General features: G+C 40.2%; 2 protein-coding genes and 4 non-coding genes across 6 annotated transcripts in view; 1 reads left to right on the plus strand and 5 right to left on the minus strand.

Annotated features, from left to right (window-relative positions):
- Window positions 1–9358, plus strand: part of cnksr3 (cnksr family member 3) — a 47232-nt gene extending 37874 nt beyond the window's left edge. The window contains exons 14-23 of the mRNA XM_035679175.1: window positions 381–507; window positions 925–1007; window positions 2578–2826; window positions 4192–4265; window positions 4643–4714; window positions 5300–5355; window positions 5698–5786; window positions 5876–6143; window positions 6774–6946; window positions 7372–9358. Coding sequence (XP_035535068.1) covers window positions 381–507; window positions 925–1007; window positions 2578–2826; window positions 4192–4265; window positions 4643–4714; window positions 5300–5355; window positions 5698–5786; window positions 5876–6143; window positions 6774–6946; window positions 7372–7539 — 1359 coding nt within the window. The 3' untranslated portion in view covers window positions 7540–9358. The remainder of the gene's footprint in view (window positions 1–380; window positions 508–924; window positions 1008–2577; window positions 2827–4191; window positions 4266–4642; window positions 4715–5299; window positions 5356–5697; window positions 5787–5875; window positions 6144–6773; window positions 6947–7371) is intronic.
- Window positions 9359–9807: 449 nt separating this feature from the next.
- Window positions 9808–15172, minus strand: rps7 (ribosomal protein S7). Its single transcript, XM_035678267.1, has 7 exons — window positions 15106–15172; window positions 14350–14435; window positions 13764–13835; window positions 12997–13140; window positions 11910–11974; window positions 10805–10955; window positions 9808–9923 (listed from the first exon to the last, which is right to left on the minus strand). The coding sequence occupies exons 2-7, from the start codon at window positions 14422–14424 to the stop codon at window positions 9846–9848; spliced, it is 585 nt and encodes a 194-aa protein (XP_035534160.1). The 5' UTR covers window positions 14425–14435; window positions 15106–15172; the 3' UTR covers window positions 9808–9845.
- LOC118341151 lies at window positions 10492–10683 on the minus strand. The gene has a single exon (XR_004797409.1). It is a non-coding gene; the product is annotated as a small nucleolar RNA SNORA73 family (small nucleolar RNA).
- LOC118341158 lies at window positions 11347–11566 on the minus strand. The gene has a single exon (XR_004797414.1). It is a non-coding gene; the product is annotated as a small nucleolar RNA SNORA73 family (small nucleolar RNA).
- LOC118341150 lies at window positions 12347–12566 on the minus strand. The gene has a single exon (XR_004797408.1). It is a non-coding gene; the product is annotated as a small nucleolar RNA SNORA73 family (small nucleolar RNA).
- On the minus strand, window positions 13421–13640 carry LOC118341160. The gene has a single exon (XR_004797415.1). It is a non-coding gene; the product is annotated as a small nucleolar RNA SNORA73 family (small nucleolar RNA).
- Window positions 15173–15206: the final 34 nt, after the last annotated feature.

Genomic DNA, 15206 nt, shown 5'->3' on the forward strand with positions numbered 1-15206 from the left:
GTCTAAAAGCATTGTACAAGTATAAGGCTAACGGCACCATCTGGTGGACAATGTCATGTACTGTAAAATTGGACAAACATAATTCAAAGTACATTCCCCACATGAGGGGCAATCCCTGTTGTTTCTTTGTCTGTTAGTTTGCAGTCTATCTGAAAACCTTTACAGACTTTAAATGAAATCTGGTGCGAAATGAGGCGGTAAATCAAAACCCCCAAGTGATTACTTTTTGCCGTGGCTTCAAAAATGTGACACACATTATCGAGACCAATCAAATCTGCACGCAGAGACACCCTGAAGGCACGGTAATGTTGTAAGTCGTATGTGTGTTTGTATTTCTAGGATTATGTGATTGTTGTTCTGTTTTCTCTCCCTACCTTGAGGTGGTGCTGTCAACCTGTTTTCTCCGTGTGGTGAGCTGCAGGGGGAAGCTGATTGGACAGGAGGCTGATGGCGCTTACTTTAAAATGACACCTGCTGATGCCGGCCTCCCTCCTAACGAGACCGACCGTGTGTGTCTATTAGAAAGTGTTGAATTAGAGTAATTTTTGTGCAATGCTCCAGTTACTCCTCAGCTGGTCGTAACAGTAGATGACAGTAAATTACATTTTTTGCAAATTCCCAGCTGTCATGTAATTTAAGACAGATGTCGGACTGTTGTTTTATAATACATTGATTCTTTTTTAAAACTGCTGATTAAAGAGGTTGTTTAAATGTCAGAAGATGCAGAAATGTTTTACTTTCCAGAAAACAATGAGGAAGTTTCTAAGCAGAAAGACTGTGAGCAGAAAGACTGAGAAAACAGAGAAGAAGGGCCATACAGAACATGTGAAACAGGAAGTATAGTGTGGGGTATGCATGTATGTGTGAGTGAGATTTTGACTTTGTGGTGTGGATGTGGGTCGAGGTATAAAGTCTGATCGACAGCGCTGAGAGACTCTAGTTCCTCCTCTGCTGAGCGTCAGTCTGCTGCAAAGACACCAAACTGCTGGACGTCCAGACTGCAGCAGGTAAGACCTCTTTTAAATTCACATTTAAAACATGGGCAAAAAACCCCGAAACTATAAGCATGGATGACATTACAGAAGATGTTTTTTTGTAGTTTGAGTGAAAGGGAATTATATAAGATTAGATTTTGGACTATGTAGAATAATTTACAATTATTATTGTATTATAACTTTTCTGTTATAACTTATTATTATAACATTGAAAAGAAATCATAAATAACATTCTAAATAAAAGTATTTTTACAGCGCAGAGAACAACAAAAAACCTAAAACCCTAAAGAAATCACATAAAATGTACTATTTTGTAGATGTTCTTGAGGTTTTTGATCATATTATGACCTTCACCAGCAGATAGTTTTCTTTGTTGTCATTCATTGTGCTAAACTTTCTCATACATATTTTTCTATTCTAAAACTTTCTAGGCCATAGGTAACCATGTGGCCCGCACCCTATTTACAATTTGGCACAAACATCACCGCTCAAACCTCGCATCTGCTATAAAAATAAAACCCCAGGTAAAAAGGAAGTTAAAACCAGAACCAAAGTTAAAAGACAATAGATAAATCAACCATGTGAAAGGCAAGTGAGCTGTGGCAGGTTCCTACAACAAACAAAGTGTTATTTAAAGGTCATATACTGTATATACAAGATTTATAACATATTATAGCACTAAACAACTATATTGACCAAACCAAAGCTGGTTGTTGTTGGAACAGTGGAAGGGCAAAGACTGTTTTTATGAGTTTGTATGAGTTATGATGTTCCAATGATATACCAGATAAAATTACTGTTTATCTATGGAGTCTATTGGGGAGCGTTAGCAATATTATGGTGCTTTCCGGTTAAACAAAAGGTATTTTTAGGGATTTAACTCTGTGAATCAAGCCAGAGTTGGTGATTGTTGGAAAGACAAAAACAGTGGTTGATGAGTTTTATTTTGTTTCTGTTTGAAGTGTGTTTCACAATAATCTGCAAGGTAAAAATGTTTTTGTCAATGGACTGTGGTTGGCTGTAATGGTTTTGATCGACATCTAGTGGCAAGTGAATATCCTCTATATAAGCTTTAAGGCCACGTGCATTCAGTGGAGGACTTGGGGGTGTTTTAGTCACACTTTACCTTTTTACAGTAATATTGATTGACGCTAAGTTAACTCAGGGCAGGCCCGGTGTTTTTAAACCTTCTGACTAAACAGATACACAAGAAGGTTTCTTATACTTTTTATTAAGTATAAGGTTACCATGGATTCAGTGAGTTGCGCTTTAACACAGTATTTTTTAGCCTATATTTCTTTACATTTTGGCAAACTGGCACCATTAAAAGTATGCCGAATTAGCTATTAACAGTTCCTGGTTGCAGTTCACCCACGGAGGCACAGACAAGAGTCACTGCATTACCTGATACTGAAGAAAACTTAAAAACACGGCAATTCTCAGGCAAGTTCTGGAATAATAAGGAGCATCTTCTGTTTCTAGCATAGTACCTCAGTTGCCTCTGTTGTATTGAAGACTGTTTCCTTGTTGATATGTGTTTACCCCCTTGGCACCTGTGTCTTCAACACAACCACTGTTGCAGGCAGATGACACACCAGCTGTTGCAGTGCAGCCTGAACCTGTGACATTTCAATTACACCTGCTGTCTTTCCTACCCCCACTGGCTGCAGCCATGAGTCGGCGGCGGGTTTCGATCAAAGAACTGGGCGTGGTGGACTGTCAGGGGTGGCTCCTCCGCAGGAAGGAGGGCCGCAGCTTCCTGGGAAGCAAATGGAAGAGATACTGGTTTGTCCTGAAGAAGAGCTGTCTGTACTGGTACACTGACAAGATGGTGAGTCAGAGCAAGACTGTTTGAAATGGCAGCATCAGTGCTCATAACATGTTACCATTCAGCCTCAACAACCTGGATTTAAATGTTCTACAGTGAGTTTTAACTGGTTAGGAAAGAATCAAAAAGTAATACTGATGCCTCAATAAGACCATCGGCGAGAAGACTGGCTTCTTCTAATTATCCCTAATGCTGGCCTGGATCTGGATTATTGTGTCACATTAGTAAAGCATTGAATAGAAATATCTAAAGGTGGCATTAGAAATGGTTTCCAAATCTTTTCAAGTTGAACTCAAGCCTAAAATGTGATCCTAACAGGTCAGTAGATTAAATTAATATTAATTTTTAATATGCATATGTTTGTTTAAACATTTTAACACATATTGTTTTTGAATGAATCTCATTTAATATGTTAAATTTGACAGCATTTGACACCAAACTGGGGGTGGGGCAGCTACCACCCACTGCCACCCCTCTAGATCTGCCACTGTCGGCTTGCCCCCTCACTGAAAGGAGGCGTTGGCAACACTACTGCTCTTGCTCACAGGGGCTAATCAACAAAAAAAAAAAATTAAGAGTTAAGTTCCTTGTTGCTGCTTTAAGTAGTAGTAAAAGTAGTATGGAAACTCCAGGCTGACAGAAGAGAGCTTTCACCTACATTCACTAAGATAGTATATAATCATAATTCAGAATCTGAAACTAAAACTATCATTAGTATTTCCTGTTGCAACCTGTTGTGTGAGTTCTGCTGCACCCCACACAAACAGTTAGATAATAGTGTCCTTCCAACTCTGTGGCAGCAGTTTGACCCTTTCCTGCTTAAACATGACAATACCTCCTCAACCCCATCAGCACTTTTGGGATGAACATCAGTGCTGGACCTCACTAATGCTCTTTTGTCTGATTGGGAGTAAATCCCTGCATCAGGTTGGAAGACGATGATGAGTGAAGGCTGTTACATATGGGTGTAATGTCTATGTACTTTTTACAGTTTAGGTATTATGGCACGAATGAACGTCCCTTTTGCAATTATTATGATTCATTATTTTAGTCACTGTCTAACTGTGGTTATGGTTTCTTGTAAGTATGGGAGGTTACATGTTTGAACTGATGGTAAATAGCTTTTTTTCAGGTCAAAAAACAGATTTTTGTGTAAAAAACTTGGGGTAAAATAATAACAGAACAGAGATTAGGTCACATTCAAGAAAAGCAACCCAATGTGTTGAGGTAAGTACAACCTAATACATCCTGTGGGTACGACCACTTACTTCATGCACAAATCTCACAGAAACTTGAGATTAATGTTCGACTAATGTACAAAAGAAGTACAGACACAAATGCATGATTGTTTATTTCTGTTCTCTGCAGGCAGAGAAAGCAGAAGGATTCATCAACCTGTCCGGCTTCACCATCGAACAGGCCAAACAGCACAAGAAAAAACAGTACGACATGTTTGTTTCTCTTTGTTGCGACATGTAGTGAGCCTGTCAAAGCCTGGAAAGAAAGAAACAAAAACCACTGACAGTCTTATTCAGCTGTTTGTGGTCAAACAATCTGCAGCTGAAACCTCTTTCACACTCTGTTTGTATAAAGCTGCATCAACTTACAGCACGTATCCAACTGTCTTAAAATACTCATTCTGGTCGGAAATCTTCAAACTCTTAGCACAGCATATTTAACACTATTATTTCTCCTGAACCTCTCTTTGGCATCTCTGCCTGACAGTGACGACTGATTATCTGTTCAGTGTATAGAATGATTACTTTATGTAAGTTATTACTCATCTTTATGTATTTAACCACACAGTGTTGTGTTTCAGTGCCATAACAGCCAGTCATCCGTTGGTTGTGACCATTTTCGTCGCTGCAGAGAGCTTCACAGACATGAATAAGTGAGTGTTTGATTTATTCCAGGTAATACTGGCAGGATTTGCACAGAGGAGTCTCGATAGAAAATAGTAATTTTATGATTCAAATGAAGACATCTTGCAATGTATAAATGGTGTTAGCCATGCTAGCCCCAGGTGAGCTGATCCACTTTGGTCCAGACTGAAACGATTGCAATGAAATGTTTCATTCACATTCTCCTCAGGATGAATTTTAATAACTTTGGTGATCCTCTGACTTTTTCCTCTAGCGCCATCATCAGGTCAAAATTTCAGTTTGTCCAAAACTTACAGAACAGACTGAGTCACTAGTTATTTTTCAGATTTCAGTTTCAGTCTTCTTGTTCAACAGTAATATTTGTTTGGTTGTTGATGGCAATAGAGAAATGACAATCAATTCGCTAGCTGTTTATATCTTCCTCTGAACTAATAATTGCTGCACAAAAATAGATTCTGTTTCTCTTCCTCCTCTTGCTGTTGTCTCTCAGTCTTTTTTAACCACTTCTTGTTTTGCCCTGTAAAGTAAAAAAGATGAGTCATTACTGTACATCACTTTGGATGTTGCATTAAAGTTGCTGTGTCCGCTTGCAGGTGGATCAGTAAACTGTCAGAAGCAGCCGAGCCATGCGAACTGATCAACACTGAAGGTTAGATTAAGAAATATAAGCAGTTTATATACGCAGTAAACACAGGAATAAACCTGGATGCACATTTGTAAAAACAAAAATATGTTTCCCATTTCCCCATCTTTCCCATCCTCTTTCCTGTAGGCCTCCCCCTTTCTTCCTTTCCCTACCTTTTTTTTGGACGTCGTAGTTCCTTGTTTTCATCTTCTTAATCTTCTCTTTCTTCCTATCTTTCTTTTCTTCTTCCTTCCATACTTCACTTATTTCTTATTTCTTACTCTTCCTGATCCTTCCCGCCTTGCTGTCCTCCATTTTCTCCTCCCATTGTTCGTCCCTTCACTTGTCTCTTCTTCCTGTGTGCAGAGTGCTACAGCGAGGGCAGCGATCAGGACACGGATGAGTTGAATTCCAGTTCTTTGGAACCCGAACAGGAAACAGAAGAATCTGAAAATGTGAGTAAGGAAGTATAAAGGGTAACTAACAACATTTACAGAATTCAAATCCCTCCACACAGTCTGTAAACACACTGTACTCCTGGCAGGGGGACACTTTTCGGCCTCTCTGTGACTCTTCACCCTGCGCCTCAACCCCGCCCACTACACTGAACAGTGAAAGCAGAAGTAGAAGTACCTCCGATGGCGCAACTTTAAGTACAGAAAGAAGAAGAGCCTCAGGGGGCAGTAAGCGTCTGTCATGGTTGGACCTCCCCAGACCAGAGGGAGCAGGTAAAACAGTGTCCCTGCCTCTGCTCCATGTCAGTGAGGAAAAAGAAGAGGAGGCCGTCCATAAACACCTGGCTACCACACCTGGTTAGCATAACAACTGCTGCTCTAAAGGGGAAATCTAGTTATTTCCAATGTGGGGCAGTTCATTAAAAGTTGTATAAAGTCTTTATTGTCTCCAGGGGGAGCTGTGTGAAGTCTGATAAATGTCCTTGAGTGATGTCACTCAAGTCAGCATCAGTAGGGTCTGAAAAATTCATGACAGTCCCAAATTATGAGCAGCTGCACCGAATCCCAAATGTCCAGTTTATCCTGGAAAATGAGTTGATAATTAATATGAACAAGCTGAAACGAGATGTCTGTATTCTGTGAGACTTGAGACTTGAAGGCAAAAATGCTGAGGACTGATTAGGATATCATGAATAACAGATTGTTGATGTAATTTGAGCTGTTTTAAACAAGACTGTTGCATTGTGGGAAATGTAGGCGCCATGTTTTGGAAAGAATTTCTGCAATGAATAAGACAACATCTCTGGTTCTGCTGCATTAATACTGATCCTTTTAAATTGGTGAAGTATTTGTTTAAAGATTTTTTGCCTTTTATTCAAAGTGACAGCTGAAGAGTGACAGGAAGTGGGGAGAGAGACGAATCGAACCCGGGCCGCTGAAATAAGGACTCTTTTTTTTTTAAAAGTTAAGACCTCTTTCTTTCTACAGAGAAGCCACCTGATGAGATGGAGAGCCTCTACAGGCACCTGAGGGCAGCCAGCTTGTCTCCGATTGGACAGTCCAGTAAGAGGGACTTCAGAGCGTCCTTCATCAAACGATGTAAGAACGAAAAAGTCAACGAAAAGCTTCACCTGCTCAGGATCCTCAGAAGCACATTAAAGGTGAGAAACGTTGATTGATACTGAAAGATGCTTTAGGCAAGGAGAAAAAAAGTTCTCCTAGTTGTTGAGCTTGTGTACAGATTTAAAAAAAAGAGCTAGCCTTTTCCAGTCTTCCAGTCGTCTAATCGCCGCCTGCCTTTAGTTTGATGGACAAACTCACTCTGAAAGACAGCAGACATACTTATTTCCCCAAAATGTTAAAACGTACTGTAAAACCTGTTTTATAGTAGCAAAGGTTTCAGTACATTTCACTAAATACAGTCAGCGGATATCCGAGGACTTTCTCTTCCGCATGCTGGTCATTGTTAACACAGACTACCTGCATGCAACCAAAGCTCAACCAGAAAACCTTCATATTTGGACAAATGTAAAGTCATTAGGATTGTATGTCTGTACAAACACCTGCTGCTCTGTCCGTCCTGCAGGCCAAAGAGTTGGAACTGCAGGCGGTGGAGCAGATCCTGACCGACCCGGCCCTCACAGCTCCCACATACAGGGAATGGAGACTCTCAAACTCCATCTTGCTGCAGGAGATCAGCCAACGCAACCAGGCAGCAGGAGGCGCTGCAGAGCTGAGACCTCCTGAGAACTGAGCTGAGACTGGGACCACATTAACGCCAAGGACGATGAAACACTGTTTCAGATTTTCCTTCCGCACTGAAACACAGAGATGGCAAAAATCTTTCAGCTGTTATGTGTTAAGAAGTGGGACAGAGACCAGGCCACTGTGCTGGATCTCACTGTGCTGGATCTCACTGGGTGAACTGGGACCGAACAACGGTGCTAAGCATGTTGTAGGTGACTGTTTAATGCTTTAATGGTTCACCTAGATGGCAGTGGTGGAAAGTAACTCGAAGTACTCTACTTAAACTTGTACTTGAGTTATTTCAATGTTACGCTTCACCACATTTTGGAAGCAAATATTGTAACATTTACTCAGCTACATTTATTTGACAGCCTTAGTTACTTTGCAGATTTCCGATTTTTTAATACTAATTTTATTCATATAAAAATATATAAATTATGATGTAGGTTAGCGCAGTGGTTCCCAACATTTTTCCTGAAGGGACCCCTTTTTTATCAGTTACATATTTTATATATATTTTTTATTCTATAGCTGATAAAAAGCACAATGACAGTAATATAATATAGTTACATAATAACTGCAGGACGATCTGGAGGAATTTTGAGCAGATTATTTCATGTCAGTTGCATCAGATAAGTTTTCCTGATATTTTCAGTCTGTCTGCATTATGTTTTTTTTTTTTAAATGTCTAAACAATTGTATTTCTTCACAGAAATGAATGAACTGCTGATATATAGGCCTACTATGTATATTTTTAAAGTTTTCTTACTTTCTTAAGATCAAGTACACCTCGTGACCCCTCATGAAGCTTTGGCGACCCCTAATGGGGATCCCAACCCCCAGGTTTAGGACCTCCATTAGTACAGGCTTTAGGTACTTGAAGTATATTTCATGAACTTTACTTGTAACATTTATACATAAACAGTATTTTTTACACTGCAGTATTTCTTTTATTTACCAGGTGTGTAGTGGGGGGCAAACCCAAGTAAAGCCTTTTTATCCACCTCTTTGAAATAAAGAGTTTATTCATCTATTTTCATATCAACCGTATCAATGAGGGGAAACAAGGTGGGTAAACTACAGTTAACCTTCCTCCGTATTCACCACTGCACCCCTGAGTAAAAGATCTGAGTCATCCACCACTGCCAGATGGTTGAGGGGTTAAACATCCAGTCTGCAGCCTCATTTACTCCATGATCAGTGTTGTTTTAAAAGATCCAAACACATTTTGCTCCTTTAAATTGACATATTTCAGTTTTTATTGTCAAACATTTGAACAATTATAAAATGATTACAGCTCATGAACCAGCTGACTGATTCCAGCTGTAGGACATCAGTCATCATTTTTATATTCAAGTTGTCTGGGCTGAATTGGTCGTCTATGGTAGGTAGTCAGTGAAATGCTCTCAAATGTAAGGTTAGTATCAAACATACAATTAAGTCTCATCCAGTTTTAACCTTAACTTCCTATTATCTGAACAGCACCCAACCTTGTTTGAGTATACATCATTCACTTGTGAGTTGGTTTCCTCTTCCACACTACAACTCCAATGTTTCCACTCTGGAGAAAAACTGTTTATTCAATGTGGATGGAAGCTCAAATCAGAGAGGAATAGATGTCTGGAGAAGACTCAACCTGGGAGAAACTTTAATGAGGAAGTTAATGCTTCAGTATCACACGACGGGACATTAATAAAAGGCACCAACACTGCCGGGGTTGACGGTCCAATTCCCATTAGCAGAGTCTGAGGAGTGAACAAGTTGCTTCTGGCCCCTCTACACATTTAATACAAAGAACCAAAAATTAACACTTTACAAAAAAAAACCAACCACACTGTATTGTTCGTCAGGTTAATGTTATTCTATATTTTTTAATGTATAAAGAGGTTTTTAAACTGCAGTAAATTGTTTACCTCACTAACAGTTTGGAAGTTGGTTTTTGTTGCTTCACACCACATTCCAATGAACACTGGTGTTATTTGTATATGTACACATAATTGTCATCAAGACTGTGAGGCAACAATTATTGCACACCAGAAAACAATTGTTAAATTAAACTTGGTCTCTAGTGGGTTAAATTTAAGTTTTGGCCTGAAGGTGGCGCCAAAATAAAAGTAGAATCCTGAGATCCTACAGCTCATTTAGGAAAGGGTTTGACTTTTGAAAAATGCTTAAAAAAAAAGAAGAAAAAAAAAAAGGGGGAAATAAAGCTGTTGGTGTTTGGGAACAATCTCAGGATTTTCTGTACAGAAAAAGAGAAAACACAACCACCAACAATGTTGACAGTAAACAAATTTATTTTGTCATCTGCATTTACAGCTGGAATTCTGGGAATTCAAACACAACGTCTTTGCCTGTGAGCTTCTTGTAGACACCAGAGAATGTCTCCACCTGAAACACAACAGGAAACAAGTTAACGGCAATATCACATCAGTTATTTCACACAACACACAAACAGCAACAGAGGCTCAAACTGACCGACAACCTCAGAAGAAATGCTTTTTTAAATCTGAAGATTAAATGGTCACACGTACGTGCCTCTTTGCCAGGACTTCAACTTCGGCCAAGTCACATCCTCCAACCAACCAACAGCAAAACACTAATAGTTTGCCGCAGTGTGTTGTATGTGACTCTGGCCAAGAACTTCAATCATTCATTAATGTACTGATCATTCCTGATTTAGCCTAAAGACAAATACACAACTTGCTTTGTAATACTAAAATAATTCATTACTTCCTTCTTTTTGGACTAATTAATTTAGGCACCAACAGTGTGACAAACTAAACCAAGTGGTCACTTTAATAGGTACACCTGTACAATCTAATGAAATCCAAGATCAAAATGTTCTAATCCAATTACAGTAATTACTGAGATCATACTTAAATGTTGATAAAGTGAATACACAGTGTAGATAACTTTAAGTGTTAGTGGTGCAACAATCAGCTCAACTCCAGTTACACTTTGTGCACTGCATGGTTTACGGCCCCCAAGGACTCTGGGAGATGTAGGAATATGCAGGACGCTCCGTCCTCACCGACGACAGCCGGGACAGAGCTTTCTCTCCGACATTGTGGAACGGAATATACGTCCTCAGCTCAAGAGATACGCTCCCCATACGCCCACGAGGGACATCGCTGGATATCCATGTCGGATCGGATTTAAACTCATTTAAGACACAGCTTTATAACTAAAGAAAAAAGAAAAGAATCACTGCAGCTCTACACATACCACAGGAGCATCCAGACCCATCTATTCCACCTGTTTTAACTTACTTTGTGTTCCACATTATTCTGCTGGGCCTTGTCCAGATGAACCTTGATGAGCCTGCTGCTGTCCATTTTCACTCTGATCCTCTTACCAACGATCTCGCTGGGGAACACCAGGTCCTCCAAGATGGCGTCGTGGACCGCGGTTAGAGTACGGCTGGAGGAGGAATCAACAACAAATCACATTAACACACCATTGCAGCAGGCTGAACATCAAGTTCAGGGGTTAACATAACTAGAACTGAAACAATTCCTTAACAGAAAACCTGACAATATTTTCAATATTTGACTTTCCAAGCAAAAGATCCAAATATTTATTGGTTTCATCCTCTAAAATGTGATTTGCTGCCTTCTTATTTTGTAAATTGAATTTCAGACTCTTAGACAACAGAAAACTCACTATTGGCAGATAATAGAAAATCATTAGTGGTTTATTATAGCAAAATGAGTCATGTTGGATAAATGTTAATCATTTTTGCTAGTAAAAATATAAAGACATTGTATGTGCATTGTAGTTTCCAACTCATAATAAATCTAGTAGAAACAGAAGTTGTGCACTGCATGGTTTAGCCCCCCAGTAACGGCCCCAAGGGACTCTGGGAAGATGTAGGAATATGCAGGACGCCCGTCCTCACCGACTGACAGCCGGGGACAGAGCTTTCTCTCCGACATTGTGGAACGGGAATATACGTCTCAGCTCAAGAGCTACGCTCCCATACGCCACGAGGACAGAGCCAGGAGAGCAACCTCGCTGGATATCCATGTCGGATAAAAACTGGCTTCATACAATTGTCTGATTCATTGTCTATTTATTGATTATCTGCTTCAGTTTTTTAAGATGAAACCTTTTTCTTAATACCAATATGTTAGTCAAATTTGATTTTTAGACTTTACTAAAAACCATCAGAATTTTGTCCAACAGCGATTTATTAACTCACCATTTTGCTTATTAGCTACAATGGTCTGATACTTCAACTACATATACATCTATATACACATCATTACCATTTCATATTACACATCCCCATTGTTTTTAAATCACTTTATTATACTACTGCAGTAAACCAGAAAAGGAATATAGAAACAAGATCCAGACAGAATTTCCACTCACCTCCTGGGACGCTTCTGCTTATTCTTTGTGCGGCTTTTCCTGGTGGGTTTGGGCAGAATTCTCCTCTGAAAATCAACACTGTGATTAATCTCCAATCACGACTCTCACACATTTAAACAGTTTTAAACTCAAATAATTCAAGACAATGAAATTATTAACCGAATGAATCCGGGTCAGACTGATACAGTGGGTTCATATGGGATATAACCTACAGATATTAATGTTCCTTCTAGTTTTACTCCTAAGCTTGTGTCAAAAACTTCCTGCATTACAAAAACACTCACAAAATATTTCAATGGAACATTCTGTCCCAAAAGTTTGAGACACTTTCATTTTAAACAATAATACAATTATAGAGACATTAAAGTGAATCTTTCAAAGAACAACAAACTATATCTGAAATTAAACACCTACATCAGTCGAACCCTGACATCAAATCATGTGCACTGCATGGTTTAGCCCCCCAGTAACGGCCCCAAGGGACTCTGGGAAGATGTAGGAATATGCAGGACGCCCGTCCTCACCGACTGACAGCCGGGGACAGAGCTTTCTCTTCGACATTGTGGAACGGGAATATACGTCTCAGCTCAAGAGCTACGCTCCCATACGCCACGAGGACAGAGCCAGGAGAGCAACCTCGCTGGATATCCATGTCGGATAAAACAGTCAGAACACAAAACACTAATTTAACACCCCTTAACTTTAAAAATGACAAAATTTGAAGATGCTTAATGATTTTCTCCAAAGAACAGTTCACCCTGCCCTTGACAGACAGCATGAACCCACCACATCAGTCACAAACCCAGGAGTAGTTCTGGTTTCTGCTGGGTGTAAGTCGTATAAAAACAAATCTGTATTATCCAGACCAGCTGTGAACCTGTAGTAAACACTGGAGAACGAGCTCCACTGTGAGTGCAGGGAGCAATGGGCCCTGAATGCAAGATTTCCTAAGTTCCCTCCTGAAGCCCCCACAGCACTCAGCTTTCAAGTAGTCCTTATAAACACATACGTAGTGGGAAAGCCCTCACCACAACCCTGCAGTATCCATCCAAGGCTGAGATGCTGAGGCAGACGTCATTGTCCTCACCTGTGCAATGAAGACCACGTGCTTTCCGCTGAACTTCTTTTCCAGCTCCCTCACCAGACGCACTTGAATCTTCTGGAAGGACTTCAGCTGAGGAACGGGAACGAAGATGATGATTGCTTTCCTGCTGCCACCAACTTCGATTTCCTAAAAAAAGACAAAGAAAAACGAACAGACTGAATACAGCAAATGAAAAAATAAAATACAGCACATTTACTTATCAACCAAAAGCAAATGCCTGTGTATGTTTGCTTAAATTAGTCTTCTGTGTGAGAAACCATCATTGTTTAAGACTCCTAAATGTTCAGTAGGAACATTAGGTGGATTTCAGGATCTAACTGTGAATGTGACAAAATGTTCCTTTTACTTTCAACAATAATGCTTTACTTAAACTACTGCATATAAAATGATATGATACGACGATATCAAATGTGCACTGCATGGTTTAGCCCCCCAGTAACGGCCCCAAGGGACTCTGGGAAGATGTAGGAATATGCAGGACGCCCGTCCTCACCGACTGACAGCCGGGGACAGAGCTTTCTCTCCGACATTGTGGAACGGGAATATACGTCTCAGCTCAAGAGCTACGCTCCCATACGCCACGAGGACAGAGCCAGGAGAGCAACCTCGCTGGATATCCATGTCGGATCAGATTTACATTAAACTGTTTCAACACAGCGTCTGAACTCAGCACACAGCTGGTTGAGATGGTTTGATCGTGATGAAATAACTATGAGTGAGTGGAAATGCTTCAGTAATTAGCCTCCTACCTTTGCTGCAGTGATGTTCAGCTCTCTCAGTTGAGCCTTCAGGTCAGAGTTCATCTCCAGCTCGAGCAGAGCCTGTCGGGACACAAGACACGTTCACATCCACTGCAGCGGCCCAAGTACTGCACCTGCACTATCTGGCTACACAGTTAGTCTAAAGCAGGTTCATATGCAACGGAGCAGAACCTGACTCCTAGTTAAGGACATTGACAGTAAACAAGTCCAGTGGATTTTGTTATGGTCACAAATTACAGACAATTCACAAATAGTTTCCCTCCAGCATTTTAACTTAAAAGCCACATCTACTTTCACTTTGAAAACTCTTGAAGTTACATACAGAATTTAGTTAAGACCGACCTCATTCATAGGTCAAGCAGAATGTGTGGCATAAAGTATTTCTGGATCTTCTCTTAACTTTTAGGTTTGGTTTCTGGCTTTTACAGTGATTTCTCTCTCAATCTCTGGATTCCTAATGTACCACAAATAGCACTAATTTAAGTATGAGCAGTCAACTCTCCACACTACATGCAGCTTCAGTAAAACTACAATAAAACACAATTTGATGATCTTAAACTTGTTTTTCTCTTACCTGGGAGATCCCAGACTCAAACTCGTCTGGCTTTTCGCCATTGGGCTTCACTATTTTGGCGCTGGTACTGAACATGGCCTTTGTCTCTGCAAAGAGAAATAAAAGACATGCGGGTTACATTTACAACAGGCTGACATCTCTAAAACACTTGAGTGAACTGGATCCTGGAAGAGCTTAAAACCAGCGTGTACCCGCTGAGCTACAGGAAAACCAGCTCAATGGTAACTCACAGTAAGATATGAGGAAGAGTTTGGGACAAAAATGCACAAAAAACACAAATCTACATCCACAAAAGAAATAAAGTGTTGTTTCAACCCCCTTAAAGACAATCTGTAGGCTAGATCAACTAAATTAGAGCTAATATAACGTAGCCGGCTGTCATTCGTCGCCGCTACACTTTACCTGGTGAATTTTATATATTAAACAGCTGTAAAAACTTTTAATTCACATGAAACGACTCATTATAAAGCTTCATATATATTATTCTCCCCACCTTCTTCAAGTTGCTCCTGTAGCTGCTATCTGAACACATGCACGGCCTGCTATCTGCCTCCCTGTTACAACCTCCATTCACAGAAAGCTTCCTCTACTACGCCTCATTTAGTGATATAAAACAGCCATCCGCCGCCACAAACCACATAATCTAACGTATCAGAGACTTAACATGCTTCACGGTGAGCAAACACCCAAATATAACGACATTAAGGCTCATTTTGGAGTAGAAAAGTGAGTCCAGTGAAAAATAGCACGACTAACCTCTGTCAACGACGGCCAAGGAAGAGGCCGGAACATCGCGAGAGTTGTATTAATCCAATGCGGGCGAGCCGTGGAGATATCGCGAGAAGTTGCGTTCAAGT

Source organism: Morone saxatilis, unplaced genomic scaffold (assembly GCF_004916995.1).
Source record: "Morone saxatilis isolate NCDOM2014 unplaced genomic scaffold, NCSU_SB_2.0 Contig7, whole genome shotgun sequence".
NCBI lineage: Eukaryota > Metazoa > Chordata > Actinopteri > Moronidae > Morone > Morone saxatilis.